Source organism: Centroberyx affinis, unplaced genomic scaffold (genome assembly GCF_046629955.1).
Source record: "Centroberyx affinis isolate AG114_WGS23_722 - 3 ecotype Tasmania unplaced genomic scaffold, CSIRO-AGI_Caff_v1 ptg006578l_1, whole genome shotgun sequence".
Classification (NCBI taxonomy): domain Eukaryota; kingdom Metazoa; phylum Chordata; class Actinopteri; order Beryciformes; family Berycidae; genus Centroberyx; species Centroberyx affinis.
The window spans coordinates 5,001-15,000 of record NW_027283331.1 but is presented as its reverse complement, the minus strand read 5'-3'; the positions used below and the strand labels follow the sequence as shown (position 1 = coordinate 15,000).

Sequence of the window (10,000 nt, the reverse complement as noted above, 5' to 3'; positions counted from 1 at the left end):
CTGACTGGTTTACTGACTGATTCACTGACTGACTGACTGATTCACTGACTGGTTTACTGACTGGTTTACTGACTGATTCACTGACTGACTGACTGCTTCACTGACTGGTTTACTGACTGGTTTACTGACTGATTCACTGACTGACTGACTGATTCACTGACTGGTTTACTGGCTGGTTTACTGACTGGTTTACTGACTGGTTTACTGACTGGTTTACTGGCTGGTTTACTGGCTGGTTTACTGACTGGTTTACTGACTGGTTTACTGACTGGTTTACTGGCTGGTTCCAGTACTTACATGTGTGGTTTCAGGAGAGTTTCCGCTGCTGGAGTCCGACACATTCCTCCTGTGACTTTGAACAAATCTCTGTCTCACACACACACACACACACACACACACACACACACACACACACACACACACACACACACACAGAATGGCTTTCAATTGGCTTGCAGTAAATCTCCTACTGGTTTCTATAGATGACAGTCCACTACAGACCAGTACAGACCGGTACAGACCGGTTCCTACAGACCGGTTCCTACAGACCGGTACAGACCGGTACAGAATGGTTCCTACAGACCGGTTCCTACAGACCAGTTCCTACAGACCGGTATAGACCGGTACAGACCGGTTCCTACAGACCAGTACAGACCAGTACAGACCAGTACAGACAGGTACAGACTGGTTGGACTCACGTCTTCGGCCATGCTGTGTCTCCAGTTCCTGACCTGCAGTGTAGCTCCCTCCTCATCGACTCCATTACCCATAAGCCTCTGGGGCGGCTGGCTGCCGGGGGCTGCTGGGAGCTGGGAGGGGAAATGAGAGTGATCAATATCATCCATTCAATCAATCAATTAATCTATCTGTCCATCTATCACACTCAGCTGCTGACTGACTGACTGACTGCCTAACTGCCTGACTGACTGATTGATTGATTGGTTGATTGATTGATTGATTGATTGATTGATTGATTACCTTTGGCAGCCTCCACTGGGACCTGGTTCCATCTCTCAGGTAGTAGTAGGTCTTCCCTCTGTCGTCCTCCGACCTGACCCACTGCACACACACACACACACACACACACACACACACACACACACACACACACACACAGTGTGTTAGTAGTAGTAGTTAGTAGTAGTATTTGGTTAGAAGTAGTAGTAGTAGTAGTATTTGTTAGTGGTAGTAGTTAGTAGTAGTATTTGTTGGTAGTAGTAGTAGTAGTAGTAGTAGTAGTATTTGTTGGTAGTAGTAGTAGTAGTAGTAGTAGTAGTATTTGTTGGTAGTAGTAGTAGTAGTAATAGTAGTAGTATTTGTTGGTAGTAGTAGTAGTAGTATTTGTTGGTAGTAGTAGTAGTAGTAGTAGTAGTAGTAGTATTTGTTGGTAGTAGTAGTAGTAGTAGTAGTATTTGTTGGTAGTAGTAGTATTTGTTGGTAGTAGTAGTAGTAGTAGTAGTAGTATTTGTTGGTAGTAGTAGTAGTAGTAGTAGTAGTAGTATTTGTTGGTAGTAGTAGTAGTAGTAGTAGTAGTATTTGTTGGTAGTAGTAGTAGTAGTAGTAGTATTTGTTGGTAGTAGTAGTAGTAGTAGTAGTAGTATTTGTTGGTAGTAGTAGTATTTGTTGGTAGTAGTAGTAGTAGTAGTAGTAGTAGTAGAAGTAGTAGTAGTAGTATTTGTTGGTAGTAGTAGTATTTGTTGGTAGTAGTAGTAGTAGTAGTAGTAGTAGTAGAAGTAGTAGTAGTAGTATTTGTTGGTAGTAGTAGTAGTAGTAGTAGTAGTAGTAGTATTTGTTGGTAGTAGTACCTGCTCCTGGCTCTGTGTAGAGCTGTAAACTGTCTTTCCGTCTGAGTCAGTGGAGCAGCTCCAGCCTGCCGCTCTGACCGGGCCGACACGCTGAGCCTGCTGGGAAAATATCAGTGATGATGATAATAAATATAATAATAATAAACATGGCTGCCGGGCCCGGCCGACATCAGATTAAAACAGATGAAGCTTTACAGAAGCCGTTTACAGGAGTTAGGGGCGTGGCCACCGACCCACCTGCTGAATCAATGCGCTTCACGCAGTTCTACAGTTAAATAATGGAAAACAACATACAGTGGCGGTCAGTGGTGATACTGTGTCGGGCCACACAGTTTTCTCTGTGTGGGAAACCCTGCTAGAGCCTGGTCGAACCAACAGGTGGAGGGGAAGATCGATCGCGGATGGCGTCGTTCTCTCGGACGGATAAAAAAATAAAAATAAAAAATGCTAAAATGGGTCGCCAAATAAACTTTGGCGGCTGTTAATATACCTGGGCGGCCCGGCCAAGTAAAGTCTGTGTGTGGGAAACACTGAGTGATGCCCACACACCACAGTCAACTTTAATCAAATAAAACCTAATTTCCCAAAAACAAACTTGTGGCTAGTGAAAATGCTGAGTGGCTAGTAACTTTGGAAAACCACTAGCCACAGTGGCTGGTGAGCAAAAAAGTTAATGTCGAGCCCTGGAGAACCTGGAGTAGTCATGACCCGGTCTGAGTCAGCCGTATGTGAGTCAGGCATGTGCCATCTTACGACTTCTCCTTTACTTTCAAGACTCATACCTGAATCAAAGATCACAAACACACTAAACCTTCTCTGCCTGAATACAAAATGTTTTGACACCGTGGTGAAACATCAAATGTACATTTGAGACAGTCAATAATAGTTCAGTCAAATGAAAATATCTCATAATTACGAGATCAGGATGTACATTTGATAAGTAGCTAGCTAGCTAGCTTTGGTGAACATATATGATTGGAAACGAAGTAGTATCCAGTTATGGAATTATATTTATCATCACTTTGGCTGATGTGATGTGAAACATGATGGGTTTGTTTGCTACATCAGTTAACAAGCCAACAGTTAACAGCTCGGTAACATTAGCGATTAATATAAAATGGCCATGGCAACATAAAAGCTATAGCTGGCTAGTGAGTCCGCATCAACCTTAATGCTATTCAAGCAGGAGACGATTACATTTGTCTTTCCAATTGAAGATACACATTAATCTGTGGTAGTGACAGAGCTTTACGTTTACGCTCGCACGCACGCGTGACTCAGAACGGGTAATGACACGCGCTCCGTGTTTTGTTGCTATGCAAACATGAGCCTAGCTAATGTTAGCATAGCAGCAACGTTAGCCTAGCTAACATTAGCTAATAAACGGCAGGATTCGGGCTCTTGGTCCCCCCCCTGCTTCATCCTCATTGGTTGGTAGAACTGTGAAGTGACATTGATGAGCGGTGCTTCAGAAAAGTTGAACTAGTTTCAGCTCAGGAACAGGTCCAGCCTCACGGCGCTCGGTGCTAAGAAGAGGAGAGGAGTCTGCTTTGGGTTTTTGGCGCTGAAAGCTCTTCCACTGGAATTAATGAGCGAACAGCGCCAGCACTTTTTTCAGGTCTTTGGTGACACAGGGCCTTAGATATGTTAGCATGTTGCTAACAGGCTATGGAATAAGCTTCTTTGCTTGATTCTGATTGGTTGTCTGTTTCCTTTGCTGTTCCTTTTGTGTGACTTAAGGAGATTCGTCTCAGTCCATGGATTAACCGTGATCTGGTTGAGCTTCTTCATCGCAAAAATGCTTCGTGGCGTAAGGCTCGACTCTCACAGTCTCCTACAGACTGGCTGACATTCAGACAACTTCGAAATAAATGCACCCAGACCATCTGAAAACTCCAAGCTGATTATTTTAAAGATCAGTTCTCCCAGAGTATCTCAGATCCAAATAAGTTCTGGAAAACGGTCAGAGTTATGGAAGATAAGAACCCATTCTCCCGGTTTCCTATGTCCCTTAACTCTGATGGTACAATCGTTTCAGACAAGGTGCTCATGGCAGAGGTCTTCAATCGCCATTTCATCACATCTAGGTTCTTATTTGATTCTATCAACCCCCCCGAGCACCCTAATTCTGCTAGCCTGTCTGATGCTGTGTCTTCACACAGTGCCATCTCATCTTCAGTACATTCTTTCAGTTTTCGCACTATCACTGTGGATGAAGTGCTGGATGAGCTACTTAAGCTAGACCCTAAAAAACCATCCGGGTCTGATGACCTTGACCCTTACTTTTTCAAGGTTGCTGCTCCCATAATTGCTGCCCCAGTCTCTTATCTCTTTAATCTTTCCATTCAAACTGCTGAAATCCCTTGTTCTTGGAAAGCTGCTATTGTTTTACCTTTGTTTAAAGGGGGTGATCAGACTGATCCTAACTGTTACAGGCCTATTTCTATCTTGCCCTGTATATCTAAGATTTTGGAAAAACTTATAAATAGGCAACTAACATCATATCTTGACACTTACAGTATTATCTCTGGTATGCAATCTGGTTTCCGGTCTGGGCATGGCTGTGTCACTGCAACTCTTAAGGTCCTCAATGACATTATTACCACTCTTGATTCCAAACAACATTGTGCAGCAATTTTTATTGATCTAGCAAAAGCTTTTGACACAGTAGATCACTCGATTCTCAGAGATAGACTTAGTAACATTGGTGTCAACTACCATTCCTTAGCCTGGTTCTCCTCCTATTTGTCTGGTAGAACCCAGTGCGTTACATCAGAACACCACCTGTCGCAGCCCTTGCCTGTAACTAAAGGTGTACCTCAGGGCTCCATCCTTGGCCCCACCCTGTTCTCCTTATACATAAATAACATTGTCAGTGTAGTAGGAAATTCAAAGATTCATTTGTATGCCGATGATACAGTTTTATATTCAGTTGGACCTTCCCCTGATGATGTTCTGCGCTCTCTTCAAGACAGCTTCAGTAGTATACAGGTGGCCTTCTCTAGTCTTAACCTTGTTTTAAATATATCTAAAACAAAAGTTATGTGGTTTGGTAGGAAGCCTGTTATCCCGCTTGGAAGTATCACAACAACTAATGGCTCAGTTCTGGACACAGTCACCTCTTATAAATACCTCGGTATATGGTTAGATAACACACTTTCTTTTTCTCAGCATTTATTACATCTTCAGTCAAAAGTAAAAGCAAGACTTGGCTTCTTGTACCGGAATCGCTCTTCCTTTACTCACTCTGCGAAACGCTCCCTAGTCCAAATGACCATTCTCCCCTTGTTTGACTATGGTGATGTCATTTACAGACATGCAAGCAAGAGTGTCCTTGAACGCCTTAATGTTTTGTACCACTCAGCAATTAGGTTTGCCACAAACGCCCCCTATACAACACATCATTGTGACTTATACACTTCGGTTAATTGGCCATCGTTACACATTCGACGAGAGATCCATTGGCTTACACTTGTTTACAAAACCCTCCTTGGTCTGACTCCTCCTTATTTGATACACTTGTTAAAATTGTCATCCACTCCCTATAACACCAGAGCTGCCCGCCGTATCTCGCTAGAAGTTCCCCGTGTTAATACTTCTTTTGGCCGGTCCTCCTTCCAGTCTGCTGCTCCCAGCAGTTGGAATGAGCTGCAAAAGACTCTGAAACTGGAGAAATTGATCTCCCTCACCGCTTTTAAGGACTCTGTTGCAGAGTTGTTCACACACAACTGCATCTGTCACCCAGCTTTTTAACTGACAAAGAAACTTGTTTATTCTGCTTCAAGACTTGCATGACTTGTAATTTTATTTGGTTGTTTGTTTGGTGTGTTTTGATTATTTCCTCGTTCCCATAGTGTGTTGGTTTCTCTGCCTCTGCGATGTATGTAACATTTGTGTCTGATAGTCTTATCTGGATTGTTCTTTGTTTAGTTTCTTTTGTGTGTTTTTTTTTTTTTGTCCCCTTTTCCCTTTACCCTTCAAGAGGTCCTTTTGTCCTCTCGCTAGGCCGTCATTGTAAATAAGAATTTGTTCTTAATTGACCTGCCTGGTTAAATAAAGGTTAAAAAAAAAAAAAAAATGAAGTTTGTCAGTCGTACCGCTGTGAAGACGGGAGCGTCTGTTTCACTCTGCTCCTCCACAGGATAGTCTTCCTCTGGCAGGGGCGGCTGCAATTAAATCAATTAAACATTCATTATTAAAGGGACAATCCACCATTTTCCTTTACATTTAATTTACTAATGTGCTCTTCTATTGATTCTATAATAATACTAATAATAAAATTTATAATAAAAAAAAATACTAATAATGATGTAACTGCAGAGTCACTTCCTCTACTTGCTTTGATATGCTCATGTTAAAAAGCCTTTCCTCCCTTCTCCCTTCTGTCTTTCCCTTCACTTCTCTATCATTGTCATTCTAGGCTCACAGGAATATTTGCTCCGCCTATTGTCAGGGTGCTGTGACCTCTGACCTCTGACCTTTGACCTCCTGTTGGTGCTCTAGGGATTGCAGCTGATTCTACCTCGTTGACCTCTCTGTAAAGTCTGTCTGACGTACCGGGCCGTGTTCGTGCCTCCTGCCGCCGCCGGGCTCGGCTCCGGAGGCGGACGAGGAGGGCGAGGAGGGCGAGGCGGGCGAGGCGGGGGAGAGCGGCTCGGGCGCGGCCCAGGACGTGGCTCCTGAGCTGGGGTTGTGGTAGTAGAGTCTCCCTGAGGCTTCATCCAGGAGCTGCTCCCAGCCGCACGAACCCTGACAGGAGGGAGGAGGCACAGACCGAGTCAGTGAGTCAGTGAGTCAGGTGAGTCTGTGGCCCTCTTTACACCTTGCATTAACATGCGTCTCGTGTCCAGATTGTATCTAGATATGATTTAACCTGATTACATTTACACCTGGTATTAATATGTGTCTCCAGTGTCCACATTGAGATCCAATTGAGATGCGATCGCTCTGTCCAGCTCAAACAACCGAACGTCACATCCTCCTCTCGTTTGCACGGGTCCAAAAAAACAAAAAAAAAGATGATACCCATCCGTGAAGCAGCGCTATTGTATGGACTCATGCTCGCTTTTAGAAGCGGGGGAAGAAGCCGTCTTCAACAACTGGAATGCCGAAAACGAAAGTCGCGCGCGATTACATATTTCCGCCCACATAGTTGTTGTATGTGGATTGAAAACGTGATTGCATTTACACTTGTGTTCAATGTGGTCACAATGCGTCCCTGACCACCTCCGGAGATGGTTTGGCCGATCGGATCACGATCCGTCCTCAATGAGTCTTGGGTACATTTACACCTGTACTTTCATGTGGTCAAGCACTATCCGATTGCAATCCGATCACCCAAAACGCATCTTAATGCAAGGTGTAAAGAGGGCCTGTGAGTCAGTGAGTCAGTGAGTCAGTGAGTCAGTGAGTCAGTGAGCGCTCAGAGAAAAACAGGAACAAAGCTGCACCTTTTTTTCTGACAGTGGTCGCAAGAGGAACAAAATCTAGATTTCAAGGCAACGATTTACCACAGGGAGGCTACAAGATGTGGCGTGTGAATGAGATAAACCTTGTGTATGGGTTAAGTCGAGTGCACAAAATACACATCGTTCCCTTATTTTGGGTTTGTGCCCATAATTAAATTATTTTGTGTGCACAATTTCTTAATTTGTGCAAACAAATAAACACATGCCCCCAATTTTAATAAAATGTGTACATTTTTAAAATGTGCTCAATTTAGTTTCAAATTGATTTCATCCACTTGCCATAATTAGTTGCACTTATTTGATTGCATAGCATAGATTCATTTGTTTAATTAGCTTGATGTTTTGTTGAATTAAGATGTATTTAGTTGAACCACGCTTCTGATCATGTGTAATGGACACAGAGTTTGCCATCAATTTTTACTTCATGTTTATAACTCAGAGGATGAGTTAAGATATTGCCTGCTGACAACACTGTGATACACACATTATTAGTAACTATTGACCATGATATTGAGAGCTGATCAGCTCTGCTGTCGTCCATATGCAGACTGGATAAATATTCTAGACTTTATAAAGGATTTGTAGCAACACCACGACTCAGAAGGACTCTGAATATCATTTACGTGTGCACATTTCATATTAATTTACTTGCTTGCTAGCTGGGAGGAGTTAGTAGTATCTACCTGGGACGAGTTAGTAGTATCTACCTGGGAGGAGTTAGTAGTATCTACCTGGAGGAGTATCTACTTGGAGGAGTTAGTAGTATCTACCTGTAGGAGTTAGTAGTATCTACCTGGAGGAGTATCTACTTGGAGGAGTTAGTAGTATCTACCTGGAGGAGTTAGTAGTATCTACCTGGGAGGAGTTAGTAGTATCTACCTGGGAGGAGTTAGTAGTATCTACCTGGAGGAGTATCTACTTGGAGGAGTTAGTAGTATCTACCTGGAGGAGTTAGTAGTATCTACCTGGAGGAGTTAGTAGTATCTACCTGGGAGGAGTTAGTAGTATCTACCTGGAGGAGTATCTACCTGGAGGAGTTAGTAGTATCTACCTGGAGGAGTTAGTAGTATCTACCTGGGAGGAGTTAGTAGTATCTACCTGGGAGGAGTTAGTAGTATCTACCTGGAGGAGTATCTACCTGGGAGGAGTTAGTAGTATCTACCTGGAGGAGTTAGTAGTATCTACCTGGGAGGAGTTAGTAGTATCTACCTGGAGGAGTATCTACCTGGAGGAGTTAGTAGTATCTACCTGGAGGAGTATCTACCTGGAGGAGTTAGTAGAATCTACCTGGAGGAGTTAGTAGTATCTGCCTGGAGGAGTATCTACCTGGGAGGAGTTAGTAGTATCTACCTGGCGGAGTTAGTAGTATCTACCTGGGAGGAGTTAGTAGTATCTAGCTGGGAGGAGTTAGTAGTATCTACCTGGGAGGAGTTAGTAGTATCTACCTGGAGGAGTATCTACCTGGAGGAGTTAGTAGTATCTACCTGGAGGAGTATCTACCTGGGAGGAGTTAGTAGTATCTACCTGGAGGAGTTAGTAGTATCTACCTGGAGGAGTATCTACCTGGGAGGAGTTAGTAGTATCTACCTGGAGGAGTTAGTAGTATCTACCTGGGAGGAGTATCTACCTGGGAGGAGTTAGTAGTATCTACCTGGAGGAGTTAGTAGTATCTACCTGGGAGGAGTTAGTAGTATCTACCTGGAGGAGTTAGTAGTATCTACCGGGAGGAGTTAGTAGTATCTAGCTGGGAGGAGTTAGTAGTATCTAGCTGGGAGGAGTTAGTAGTATCTAGCTGGGAGGAGTTAGTAGTATCTACCTGGGAGGAGGCAGGGGAGAGCAGAGGGGAGGGGGAGGCCAGGAGCCCCTCCCTCCCCCTGGACTGGTCCATTTCTCCAGAAAGGGGGGTTGGAGGGCTGCGGGGGTCGGACCAAGTCGTCTGTCCCGTTACAGGATGGTAGTAGAACGCCTTCCCACTGTCCCGGTCAGTATGGACCTAAACACACACACACAAACACACTTTAGCTTCTCTTCATTCAAACACACACCAGTTGCTTTACTATAGATCTGCATCTCCAATCCAGTCCTATGGGCCAGTCCTACAATCCTCTACACATTACATTACATTAGATTAGAGTCGATGAGACTTTAATTATCATGTGGGGAAATTGGGTCCTTGCAGCAGCAAAATTAAGTAATAGGACACAGCAAAGAAAATGTAACATAAATATGAATATAAACAAAATGGGAGGATGTGCAAAATGACAGCAGCAGAACGTATTGAGACAAAGACAGAAATGAAAAATAAATATGTGCAATGTGAAAATATACCAAAAAAATGAAGTATATGCAGAAGGAAATAAGTGAAAAAATGTAACATACATGTAATTATATGAATAAAACAAAGATGCTAATTTGCCACAAATATACTGGATGTGTCATGTTCACATTAACAGGAATAACAGAAACCTGAATGTGTTTTTTTGCTGTCAGCATCCATCTGATTAACCTGAGGAATCTGCCTTGTTAAAAAGGTGAAGTTCAGCTCACCTGCCATCCGCCCTGCGGGCTCAGAGGAGAGGCGGGGCTTAACAACCCAGAGGAGGAGACTGACGAGGAGGGGGTGTGGCCCGGGGGGGAGTGGGCGGGGTCTGGGTGAGATGGGGCGGGGTCTGGGTGAGATGGGGCGGGGTCTGGGTGAGATGGGGCGGGGACAGATGGACAGGGGAA

General features: G+C 43.8%; 1 protein-coding gene across 1 annotated transcript in view; it reads right to left on the bottom strand.

The window, feature by feature from the left end:
• The window catches only part of LOC139638810 (rho GTPase-activating protein 15-like), a gene marked incomplete at its 5' end in the record, with an annotated part of 29,210 nt that overhangs the window by 14,444 nt on the left and 4,766 nt on the right, over positions 1–10,000 (bottom strand). Inside the window, 8 exons of the mRNA XM_071512848.1 lie at positions 298–366; positions 699–809; positions 979–1,059; positions 1,806–1,904; positions 5,903–5,971; positions 6,363–6,554; positions 9,090–9,266; positions 9,821–10,000. The exon at positions 9,821–10,000 is cut by the window's right edge and continues 96 nt beyond it. Coding sequence (XP_071368949.1) covers positions 298–366; positions 699–809; positions 979–1,059; positions 1,806–1,904; positions 5,903–5,971; positions 6,363–6,554; positions 9,090–9,266; positions 9,821–10,000 — 978 coding nt within the window. The remainder of the gene's footprint in view (positions 1–297; positions 367–698; positions 810–978; positions 1,060–1,805; positions 1,905–5,902; positions 5,972–6,362; positions 6,555–9,089; positions 9,267–9,820) is intronic.